The 13,058-nt window shown below is 42.2% G+C and overlaps 2 protein-coding genes across 2 annotated transcripts in view; both read right to left on the bottom strand.

The window, feature by feature from the left end:
• Positions 1–6,301, bottom strand: part of trpc4apa (transient receptor potential cation channel, subfamily C, member 4 associated protein a) — a 28,620-nt gene extending 22,319 nt beyond the window's left edge. Inside the window, exon 1 of the mRNA XM_083938861.1 lies at positions 6,153–6,301. Coding sequence (XP_083794987.1) covers positions 6,153–6,278 — 126 coding nt within the window. The 5' untranslated portion in view covers positions 6,279–6,301. The remainder of the gene's footprint in view (positions 1–6,152) is intronic.
• Positions 6,302–7,672: 1,371 nt separating this feature from the next.
• Positions 7,673–11,171, bottom strand: sla2a (Src like adaptor 2a; the record flags this gene model as incomplete). Its single annotated transcript, XM_083938867.1, has 8 exons — positions 11,059–11,171; positions 10,065–10,156; positions 9,856–9,955; positions 9,683–9,769; positions 9,365–9,468; positions 8,519–8,671; positions 8,297–8,426; positions 7,673–7,796 (listed from the first exon to the last, which is right to left on the bottom strand). Exons 2-8 carry the CDS (start codon positions 10,135–10,137, stop codon positions 7,673–7,675), a joined length of 771 nt encoding a protein of 256 aa, XP_083794993.1. The 5' UTR covers positions 10,138–10,156; positions 11,059–11,171.
• Between the last annotated feature and the right edge of the window lie 1,887 nt (positions 11,172–13,058).

Below are 13,058 nucleotides of genomic sequence, written 5' to 3'. Positions count from 1 at the left end.
TGGGAAGCACAATTATACTGAGACACTAAACAAAGTCCTGGGTGATTTATAAACATGGGCCAGCTTGCCCAACTCACTCCAGGCACGTATTGCTGTTGTCAAAATGAACGTAGGTCCCAGAATACATTTTGTCAGCTCCACGGTCCCCCTCTCACCTCCTGCTGGATACTGGGGTAAGCTTTACGCGGTTATTTCAAAATACATATGGAAATGGATGAGACCCCGCCTCAGATCTGCCACTGTCCAGCGCAGGAGATTAGATGTGGGATTAGCGGTGCACAACTTTAAACTTTACTACTAGTCCTACACTCTTAGGCCACTTGTCACATGGTTTGACTTTCAGACGGCAGTTTCCTGGCGTACATCGGAAGAAAGAATGGTCTTCGGCAGACGTCTTATTTGCAAATATCTCTGTATGGCAGTGTCAATTACGTTGCAGCCAAATTGTGACCCATCTGATCCAGGTTTGGCGCTCAATGGAAAGGATTTGTGGTATATCCTGCAAATGGCACCTGCAGTCTCCAAGCACTGCTGAGCTGATGGCACTTATTTCGGAGGCAGAGCCTGTGACCAAACCAGTGTTATTATTAAATGATATTAATTAATATTAATGAAGGTTGGAAACGTTTCATGTTGGCAGGTTTAACGGCAGCTAAGATGATGATCTCGGTACGCTGGAAGCCCCCCTCATAGTTTGACCATCAGACAATGGGTTTTAAATTTTCTTGACGTTACATTTATGGAGCTGTTGACGGCCCGTATAAATGGGGCCAGAGAGGTCAATGTGTATATGTGTCTCACTACTGCTGAAGCACTGAGGGGCTCAGTCTAATCCTTGTGGTCCGTTGTGTATCTGATCTTCCTCACTTGGCATCTTGAATCATCAGTAAGGGCTCACTCACACTGTCCTTCCGCACCGCACCCCGGGCTTTAGGGTACTTGTCCCCCCTCCCTCTCCCCCCGCGCCCCAGGCCCGTTTGTACTCACACTGCCTGGGCCTCGCGCAAATGCTTCTCGCTGTCCATACGTCATCACGCCGTAACACGTCAAACACATTGATTGACGCCATCGCGATGTGTCGCTTTGTTTACAAATCTTTCCATAGACCTCGGAGTTTTTGTGCGTCTTGTCGACTGTTTTTGAAAATTTTAATCCGACCAAATCTGCAGTAAACACTCCACCTCCGCATCACACCAACGTGAACCTTTCACCGCCATTGTTTTAAATGTCCGCGCATGGTCCATCCTTCTATTTTCTATGTCCGAACAGGCGCACATAAATGACGTCAGAACCGCCATAGGCATCGTGCTCGTGCTCTTACACGTGCGTGCGCTCGTGCATGTGCAAACGCGCTCTACAAAAGCCCACCTCTCTCAGGCGGGCCGTGGATGGCCCGCTGACCGCAGTTATGCGCGGAGCGGGTGCACTCACACTGGTCAAATGCACTAGGCTTTAGCTGAACAAACGGTTTAGGCCCGGTGCGGAATGACAGTGTGAGTGCGCCCTAAGCCTATATGACCTATAGGACCTAAAGTCCAGGTCATACCACGGCACCCTGCCTGTAGCTCAAAGTAAGTAAGTATTTATTCATGCAGTTTAACGTCACACTAAAGTATTTTTGCAAGGTGATGGTGACGGAGATGGAGTGTTATTTCGATCTTGTGTTCTTTGCGTAATGGATGTGGAGAACTGTTCAATAACGTGCTTAAATAGTCGGAGATTATTTCCTTTTGGGTGGGTAAAAAGGTTGGAGATTGAGACAGAAAGTGCTATTTTCTGCGTGTTCTTTGCGTAATGGATGTGGAGAACTGTTCAATAACGTGCTTAAATAGTCAGACTATTTCCTTGTGATATGCGTAAATGGATCTTGGAGCTTATAAAGTCCTGTGACATAAACGTTGATGGTGCAGTGACTCAGGTTCATGTCAGCTGACCAAATCTATTGCATTGTTATAGCGTTACTGTGAAGTTTAATTAATAGCGCATATTCATCTGAGAACTGATGGCATCTGTGTGTTACAGACCCTGGCTGTGTGCATTTAAGTGTATATGACAATAAAGTAGTGAATCTGAATCTATTTATTTTTTAAATGTATTTTAAATAGGCCTATATGCTCATAGGTTTTTTATCCAAAAAAACAGACAGAAAAAAAGTATTTTTTCACAGCATCTCGTTCAAAATGACTTCCAGCAGCCCTGCGTGTGACGATTGACCAAACAAAACGTGCAAGTATCATAAACGTGAGTCACGGATAGGTTTATTTTATTTTCTGACGGATTATGCGAACCACTGTGATGCTAAATTTCAGCGTTTTGACGTCCGCCCTGGCACAGTCACTGCTCACAAATAATAAGGGTGGAAACAATAATAATAAACAGTAAGCGATATTTTGTAGGGAACTGTTTTGGTCCTTGGGCTGTGGGTGACAGAGTTGTATGAATGAGAAAGGACATGTGGGCGTGGTTTTGTGCACGTAACGTTATTTCAGTATTCAGTTGCTGAATGCGTTTCTTGACAAGCGTGCATGTTTCCCGTGCAAATTTTCTGCTCCCCTGCCTGCCTCAGCCCAAATTCTGACCAGAAAAAAAGCCGGATATCCATGAGAAATTGATGACAATTCCTCCCCTGGCATGCAAAACCGATTACCTAGTTAAAATTCCATTCCCTTGATGACAGAATAACTTCACATGTGCGTAACTAATAATCAAGTTTATAATGCTCATCTGTATTTAACATTGAACTAATGCAGAGAAATGTGTCACGAAAGGTTCCCTCTCCATGGAACAAATTGTGTTGCAAAAAGGACAGCAGCAGTAGTGTTGTGAATAATGTGTTGGAGTACTTAACAGCAGCTTTTGGCATAGTAGATGACCGACTGCATGGAAAGCACTGATTTAAAAATATTGTGTTTTGCAGTGTTCAGCTTATGGCAGTTGTCTCAACACTGAGCAGTCTGAGAAACCTTGTCAGGTATATTTACAGATTTAAGGAGGCCTGTATCACACTAACATTTAAGTTTAGCACTGAGACAAGCTTACTAACTTGCCTTGAAAACTGCAAGTCAGCAGGAAGGTAAAAATCACAACACTGACTGCACAGGAATAAAGGTTTCAGGATTACAATTCCAGGGCCAAAGTCATGAGGGTGTAATAAACAGCAAGGAATAGGGGTGATGTACATGAATGTCAGGACAGGTGCGGCGTTCATTGGCCTGTCATAACAAGCAATACATCAATTAACCGCATGATAACTTTTAATGAGCGTGATAACTTTTCCAGCCGCCATAATTTCCATTTTTCCGCTTTCCTGGCGTCCCTCTATCAAAGAGACTTGAGGACAAGAGTTCACACTCCGGAGAGTCCCTTTTATTGATTGTTTTTTGTTGTTTTTGCTCATTTACTTTGTAATGTCTTACAGTTCTAGTGATAAATATTCTTTAGAAATAAACGTTTATTGATCTTTGAAAGGGTGTACTTGCATTACTAAGCCATTATCATTATATTTGTGAAAAATGTTCTCAAAACGGCAATATTATCGCTTATCACTAAACCCTGAGGGAGCAGGTTGTCCAGATGAAGAACAAAGGGACGACCCGCTCCACCATCAGAGAGAGGTTGGGCGTTCACAGTCTGTGATTTCAAGAAGATTGAAACTTTACAAGGATACAGATTAATTTATCTCATCTCATCTTCATCCGCTTATCCGGGGTCGGGTCGCGGGGGCAGAAGCTTTAGCAGGGGACCCCAAGCTTCCCTTTCCCAGGCCACATTAACCAGCTCTAACTGGGGGATCTCAAGGCGTTCCAAGGTCAATGTGGAGATATAATCTCTCCACCTGGTCCTGGGTCTTCCCCGAGGCCTCCTCACAGCTGGACGTGCCTGGAACACCTCCCCAGGGAGGCGCCCAGGGGGCATCCTTACTAAAAGGCCAGTCGTCCACATAAAACAAGTGCACAAGAAGAAAGGATTATGAGAAAACACTCAGTGGGAAATCGGTTCAACACTGCAGCTGGAGTTGCTTGCCAGTTCAGTGCTGAACAGGGCAAGGATCTGTCTCTGCACACAGTGTCTCCTCTTTAAAGACTTTTTGGACTCAAAGCCCACTCTGCAGTGACCAAACCTCTCATCAGCAGAATATTGAAACAATGAAATGGCCAGCCCAGAGTCCAGATCTAAACCCCATCGATATTCCCAGGAAAACCATTGGCAACTAAGGGTGCACTCACACTGTCCTCCCGCACCGGGCCAAAACCGTTTTTTCAGCTAAAGCCTAGAACGTTTAAGCAGTGTGAGTGCACCCGCTCCGCGCATAACTGCGGCCAGCGGGCCGCCCACGTCCCGCCTGAGAGAGGTGGGCTTTTGTCGAGCTAGTTTGCACATGTAGGAGCACGAGCGTGCGCACGTGTACGAGCACGAGCCCTACGGCGGTAGCCGTATGTGCGCCTGTTCGGACATAGAAAATAGAACGACGGACCATGCGCGGAAATTTAACAACAACAACAATGGTGGCGCAAGGTTCACGTTGGTGTGATGCGGAGATGGAGTGTTTACTGCAGATTTGGTCGGATGATAATATTCAAAAACAGTCGACAAGACGCACAAAAACTACGAGGTCTATGGAAAGATTTGTAAACAAAGCCACACACACGCGATCAATGCGTGTGACGTGTTACGGAGCTATGATGTATGGACAGCAAGAAGCATTTGCGCAAGGCCCAGGCAGTGTGAGTACAAACAGGGCTGGGGCGCAGGGGGAGAGGGAGGGGGGACAAGTACCCTAAAGCCCGGGGCGCGGTGCGGAAGGACAGTGTGAGTGCGCCCTAAGGGTGCACTCATACTGTCCACCCGTACTCTGCCCAGTGCTTAAGGGTACTTGTGATGAAAGAAAGAAACTAGTGATGTCCTGTGGGCGCAGATGTGCTGAAGTCATTTAAAGCTGTGGCCTCTACACTTTCTATTCATTTTTTAATCCTATAGCCCTAAGAAAACGTTTGTTTTCGGTGACTGTTCTCTAATTTTGCTCTGTTTTTTTACATAATAAAGGTTTTTGTTGAAGTGCCTTGGTTATTTAAGAACATGCTAGGGCAGCAGTGGTACAGCCACAGATATTCTATCAAATATCAAACAAGTAACAGCATTTCAGAATATATAAAGTATTAATACTTTGTTCTCTAATTTTGATCTTGAGTGTACATTATTATACCAAGAAAATACAGACAAGGCTCTTGTGTTCAGGTGATATATTTACAAGTACTGGTGTACTTGCATTATTATGCCCTTATGATTACATCAGTTAAAAATTGGTCTCAACACGACAAGAGTATCGCTTATCGCAATAATTTCTGGGACAATTTATCGACCAACAAAATGTGTTATCGTGACAGGCCTAGACGTTCGTGTACATTAGGAAAAGTCCAAATCCAAAGAGTTTACGTCAACCAGCCGTATGTTGAAACTAACAAAACAAATGTATGCGCCAAGAAAGGTACAAATATCGTGTAAAGTGAAATGTTTGCTGGCGTGTAAATAAAAATAAACTTGCTGGGATGTCCAAACAGCTGTTGTGGCCTATCCATGTATGGAGTCGACAGTTATTGTGGTTTGTGTGTCGTTACGTAATCACCTGAGCTGTTCAGCTGGCTTAGCTAATGCTAATGTTAGCTGACGGTGCTAACAGGAGCAAACGTTGCTGCCGTCGAGTATGTGATTTAAACGCTTCAGAAACTGAACCACCGGCTCTGTGATTACCCCCAGTGCCCGATAAAACTACAACAACAGACTATGAAACCTGCAGATCAAAGCGTCCCTGACTTGTAGTTAACCACATAATGCTATGCTAACGCGAGGCTAACAACAAAAGACCCAGTTAAAGCGGAGCCTGCTTCGTGCCGTGGTGCTGAGGTAATTTTGCCTTGTCAGCGAGCAAATATTAACTTGTGGCACCAGTGTTTACGGTTTTTGTTTGAAACACATCGTCACGGTACCTATCCGAACCGCCTGACGGGAAATGTATCCACCTGGGCGGCTACATGTCCAGTCAGGTCTCCACGACAACGTCCTCATTCTCAGGCTGGTTCACAGCGCGAGTCCCCGGTTTCAGTCAACCAACTTTCGGATGTCTTTACAGTCCAAACATGCATCGATTTTCTTACCTGCGTCCCTCGACTGAAACCCTGGCCAGTAATTTTACTAGCCGTGAACTTTGTGACGATATTGCCGTTGCAATGTCTTCGTTTTCCTCCCGTACAGGGGGACTCGGACCCCAGCAGCGTCGCCATTCTTTCTTCTTCCTGAACCGTGCTGGTCGGGCAGGAAGTGGAAGGCACACTGGAGCTCAGCACGAGAGGACAAGTTATTAAAGGTTGGACATGTAGACGCTTTATTTAAAGCTATAGGGTTTTTTAGATAATACACCCACGAGGCGTTTTGAGGGGAATGAAAGTATAGCTTTTTAATAAAAAAAGTATTTAGTCTGAATTTATATATTTTTTTGATTTGAGGGGTTTGACAATGACTTTTTGTAACGTTCTGTTTACATTGTACCAGCCAATAGAGGCGGCATTGAGGGTTGCTAGGGTTGTCTGTTGTTCGGTGCAGCTACTTGTAGGCTGGCACTGGGTGAAATAGAGTTTGCCAACCCTGCAGCTGCTTATTTGTCCCAGCAGCTGAGTGACCTTTAATGTTTACAACTTTGACCAAACCTCTCATCAGCAGAATATTGAAACAATGAAACAACAAATCCACAGTCCAGATCTGAACCCCATAGAGAATCTCTGGAAATCCTTAGGAACAAAGTAATGTCAAAGAAACCCACTGCAGTTACTGAACCACGGAAGAGACTGAAGAAGAATGGACCAAGATCAAACCAGAGCAGTGTCAGAAACTAGTGATGTCCTGTGGGTGCAGATGTGCTGAAGTCATTCAAAGCAATAGCCTTTACACTTCCTATTCATTTTTGAATCCTATAGCCTTAAGAAAACATTGTTTTCGGTTACCGTTCACTGTTCTTCACAAAATAAAGGTTATTGTTGAACAGCCTTGGTTATTTAAAAAAAAACATGCTAGGACAGCAGTGGTAAAGCCACAGTGGATATTCTATCAAATTATGAGCAATAAAAAAAACCACAGAAATCAGTATTTCAGAATAAATCAAGTATTAATAATTGTTGTCTAATGTTGATCTCTAGTGTACATTATTATACCAAGAGATACAGATGAGACTCTTGTGTTCCGCTGATGTATTTGTATATGTCGCTCATCCATGACATATCAAACAAAGATTTTTATTGGATCCCAATAGTATAACCATGACAACAGCCATATAACAACATACTTATTATATTTCATATCTCATTCCAACAGCATGTACACATTGGGTTATAAATGAAGAGGAACATTCAACTTTTGAAACCAAATGAAACCAAATATCTCACTGGCTCACACTGTGTGCCTCTTTAGACACAACACAGTCATCTCGCTGACATACAGTATGTCACAACTCCAAACACTGTAGTGTCTCAGCCCTCCTGCTAGTCCTGGGCAGTCTGCAAAGACTACATTCGGGCGGCCAGATGACCTCTTCTGACGGCGTGCCCAAACTAGAGATAAGACAGGACAGTGTCTGACTCTCTCTGTCTGACATCTTTCTCTCAGACTGATCCACTGTCTCTCCTCAAGTGTCCCAGCTGTGATCGTTGCCCTCTGTCATTTGAAGGTAGGAGGTGATGGCTTCCCTCAGCCCCTCGCTCACTAAAGAGTTGCCTGACTCTGTTCTCTTCCTCCTAAAGATCACTGACCTGGAAGACACAGAAAAAGATTTGGATGAGTAAATTGCTCATGGTATTGCCAGTTGTAAAGTGCTGCAAGCTTACTTTTGACATATTGATGGATTATTTTTAACTTGCATGTAAACATGGGTACAAGTTGCACTGTAAGTAACTTTAATCTTTTGTAGTCTACATTGCCTTTATTCACTTTACACTCATGCTCATTTCCACGAACATCCTGCTCTACACTTACACGTTACACACACCTGGCAGATATCCAGTATAACCACAGTCTCATCTGTTGGCATGTATGTTGGTATTGTGTGTACTCAGTTTACTCAGTGAATCACAAACGGCTGTAGAGTTGAATCAATGCCTTTCTGACGCAGTGTCAACACAAACTGTAAATAATAAGCTTCAGAAAAAGATTTATCAATTGTTTTCTAACCAGGATGCAACTTTGCGCTCATGCTTCACTTGTAATAGAGTGACATCTTGTGGTAGTAGTGAGGCTAAAAACAGTACCACACCTGCTAATGTCCTTCCAGTTGATTGTAGGCCTCCTGATAATTGTGGGTATAGGCCTGGCCTCTCTAGCGTTGTCAACACCCTGGATGAAACAAGGCCCGGTCAGCCGACTGCACAATCCGTCTGCAAACTCTGTGAGAGGAAGCAACATTGTATTATCACTCTTTTAGAGGTGTCTCTGGTATGCTCATGCAAGAAGTCTGCATTACATCCTCAGTGCAAACCTGAATAGTGTTCCACCAGGTGATGCAGGGAGGGGAAGGTAACTCCCTGAGATATGTAGACCCAGCCGTTTTGGAGGTGAGGGATGCGGTAGTGTTTCACACAGTCCAGGTATGAAGAGTTGGCCCTCTTCAGGACAGACAGCGAGTAACAATCTGTACATAAAAATAGCACACAGATGCAGTAGTTAAACTACACAGCTCTTGATTCTTAAATTTGCATGACATTTATGCCAGCACTGGTTCATATTCCTCATCCTACCTAAACCATAATGACAGTTATTTCTAAGGTAAATTAAAGATCCCATATAATGCTCATTTTCAGGTTCATACTTGTATTTTTGGTGAGAACATGTTTACATGATTTATTGTCCAAAAACATTATTTTTCTCATACGGTCTGTCTGAATAAACATGTTTTCACCCTCTGTCTGAAACACAGTTTTAGCAACCATCTCTTTAAGCCCCCTCCCAAAAAAGCCCAGTCTTCTCTGATTGGTCAGCATTTGTGGCAGCAGAACTTTCTACCTAAATATTTAGTATAGTTGTGACAACATAACCTTACAGAAGTTCTGACAGTTGGGTTAAACACACAGTTTCTGAATACGGACTGTGTGCATTTCTCTGTGGAGATAGAATTTTGATATTTTGACAGTACTTTTTACATATAATAGGACCATACAGCCATTCTTATGGCTTACAAGAAAACAGAAGAAACTGCATTACAAACAAAAAAATGATCCACTGACACCCACCACACATATTTTTTACATTGTGGTGCCACACTGTTCGGTTTGGATTGAACATGTTTAAATTCAGAGCATAAAAAAGAGAGAAACTACCCTCTAACCTCTGTTTGTCTCTGACTCTCGGATCAAAAAGGCTCCACTCTGGTTATTAGGCTGCATCAGAAGCTCCACTGCTTTGTACCTGCTGATGCCTGTGAACAGCCACCTGAACAGAGAGCAGATATATTGGGACAATAAGATAGTGTTGTCAGAAATACAATACAATCCTCTGCTATCTTACACACACACACACACATACACACACACACACACACACACACACACACACACACACACACACACACACACACACACACACACACACACACACACACACTAAGACTGATATCTTAACACGTGTTCTCATGACAGTGACCTACCTGTGTGTAACCTTGGCGGTGTAGTTGGTAGGAATGTAGCTCTCATGGCCTGTTACTGTGGATCTAACCATCATAAAATCACCGTCACTGTTGGAGAAAATAAGCAGTCATGACTAATTGTGTCTTGGCGAAAACAAGGGTGAGGGTGAAACATTGGGAGCTAAATCACATACTCAGATATGATGGTGAGTCGTTCCCCAATGCACATGGTCAATTCTGTGCCCTCAAAGGACGGGTAGTTACAGAGGGATACAATCATGCTCTCCTGGATGTCTGCAGATAAAGAAGGGGGACACATATAGGTGATAAATCGAGGTCGGACCAGTGTTACATTTTCCTTGGTTTCGATGTTGTGTTCTGATGTCTTCAGAATAAAACCTACGTGGTGATTCAGGTTCAGGTGGGTTTTCTAGGATTGTCAGGTTGGACTGACATCTGGTGGGGCAGGTCCCCATGTTCTTTGGCTTCTTGTGGCTGAAAAAAAGAGACACAGGGTAAGATGGAGAGCATAATTAGAAAACTGTCTGTGTTCAAAAGCCTTCAATAACCATTACATTCATAATTTATTTACCCCCCTGGTCATTGCATTATGACTGCCATCAATAAAACAGCTTGCAGGTGCTGCACACTTTATTGTAACCTGGCAACAATAGATGGGACAGGAAGGCACCTAACCGCAACAAGAACCATTAATATCCTGTGTTAAATTTCCATGCAACTTGTTTGCGAGGGGGAAAAAATCCACTTCACATGACAGTGATGAATTAATAAAATGGATATATTATATTCTTATCGTGCATATTACTTTGGTGGTGGTGGAAAGTACATTTACCAAGCACTACTTAAGCAACATTTTCAGGTACTTGTACTTTACTTGAGTATTTCCATTTTATGCTACTTTATACTTGTACTTCATTACATTTTGGCATCATTAATTAATTAAAGCATCAATAATAAGAATCCAATGATATAATATACATTATTCTGAAAAGGGCCATTCTGCATCTATTTTAAATCTATTTTAATCATATACTAACGTACTTTTACTAGATTTTGAATGCTGCTCTTTTACTTGTAATTGTGTGTTTTTACACAATAGTATTGCTACTTTTACTTAAGTGAAAGATGTGACTACATCTTCCACCACTGCTTTTTCACAATAGCAGCAGCAAGTTGATAAAATATTTAAAATGTAATCTATAAACAAACAAACAATGCATTTTAATTCAACTTTATTTCATATAATACAAGCAATAAGGCAACAGGTTTACTTATATTTTGGAGGTAAAAGTCAAGTCATTGAACAAAATAAATAAATAAATAAACAAAACTTCTTTCAAGACAAATACCATCATCAGAGCAAGTACCAAACTCACCTTCTTTCAATTTCTTTGTTAAAAATGTTTGATTGTTCTCAGATCAAATGATAAATTCCAAATCTTCTTGATAAAAAAATCCTTCAGCACACACACATATACACGGATGCCTGTTATGAGTGTCCAGACTCAGGTTTCTTCCCCAGGCCTGTTGATCAATGCAAATGACTGCGTTCCCTCCTCTGAGCTGTTCCCATGAAGACCACTGTGTTTGTACAGCTGTTTAAAGTGGGGGCTGATTGCGACAAGGCATCCTGCATGTCCTTTATGTATGTTACCCGCTGCAACTTCCTGTGACGCTCAAGACCTTGACATCCTGACTCCGAACCGCCTGTGTGATCTCTCGGATGAAAAAATGTTTTGAACTGGGGCTATGAGTGCATCACTTGTTTATGGAATGAACTGTACGCTCACGTAAGCAGCATTTACATATGCACATAGACTACATGTGCATGCACCTTGTGGTGTAATGTTGTGGTTTGAAGCTGTGACATCATTTCACAGTTTGTGTGAATCAGGTGCACACTAGTTCAAACTACATTTTAACTGCCTTTGGATTTTGCAGCTAAACCATGATCAATGGAAAACCTTGACCATGTCTTCCCTGTCAGTTCAGTGCTCCCATTACAGTCAGTCACTGTCAGTCATGATAAAATCAGAAAGAGTCATGCATGACGAAGGTCCCCGTGCCAGCCCACTCCTGTTCTCAGTTACCAGAGAAGTTCACCCATCATGCTGCTACTGCAGAGTCAGTGGAGCATTATCACTGGCAATGCATGTATTTTGTACTTGCAATAACTTGGATGTAAAAAGTTTGAGGAAAATGAACAGAGTTTAAAAATGAATGATTTATTCAGTGTCAACTGTGCAGCCCATAGCTTTGCATGTTTATGTTTGTACGTCAGGGATAGCAAAAGTTTCAGTTTCTGCTTAGAGACATGTTTATGCTCACATATGTTAATTAGATAGACCATAGAAATGTTCTCTATGTGTTCTCTTCTTGTAATAGTCTTTATTCAGATGAACCGTGAGTGTGAGTGTGTGGATGGAAATCATTAAACAATCTTTGCCAGAACTAACTGCAACTTAGAGCAGATGGAAAAACACTTGATCTGAAATGTGATCATTCCATATCAGTGTGTAATGGTTCATCAAATATGGCAGATGTCCTATTTGTAAATGTGTTAAGTCCACATTAAGTTTTGGTAAGGTAAAATATTGTGTTTGGATTGCAATTAAAGGTCCTATATTAAGATCATTTTCAGGTTCATGCTTGTATTTTGAGGTTTTACTATAACGTGTTTACATGCATTAATGTTCAATAAATACATGTATTTTCTCGTGCTGTCTGTCTGAATAAACCTGTATTCACTTTGCATCTGAAATCTTCCATTGTAACCCCTGTCTCTTTAAGCCCCGCTCCCAAAAAGGCCAACTCTGATTGGTGATTGGTCAGTTTCCAGTCTTCTTCTTGCCCTCTCTGCACCGTCATTGCAGCCGAGGAACGACTGTAACAGCACTGTAGCGGTACTTTCTACCTATAGAGAGGCGAAGTCCCTACTCTTCCGGTGTCCTACATGTGACTTCATTTCGGAAAAGAATATGTATGGTAATTAACTTGTCTCAAAATATACACATCACCTTGTTTGCGTTTGCTAACTTAGTTATGTTCCACTTCACAACGTTATCTTACCTGATGTGTTTTATCCAGCGACTCTTTTCAACAGCTGGTAAGCAATAGAACGTGCAACACCTGTTGCTCTTGTGAGTAACCTTAAATCCCGGTACGAAACACACAATTGCTGTTAGCATGTCAGTGATTGTCTATATTATAGTGTTAAGTGATGTGACATCACAACTGTACAAAAGTCATGACGGCTCATTTAGAGGCAGTTTGTCAATATGTTTTGTGTGCATTTCTCTGTGGATTGAGTTTTGATACTTTCACAGTATTTATATAGCACATTAACATGGTTTATAATAGAAAAAAATTCCCTTTT

Source organism: Echiichthys vipera, assembly GCF_963691815.1.
Source record: "Echiichthys vipera genome assembly, chromosome: X".
Lineage (NCBI taxonomy): Eukaryota > Metazoa > Chordata > Actinopteri > Perciformes > Trachinidae > Echiichthys > Echiichthys vipera.
The sequence above is the reverse complement of the archived record's forward strand: the minus strand, read 5'-3'. Positions and strand labels throughout refer to the sequence as shown.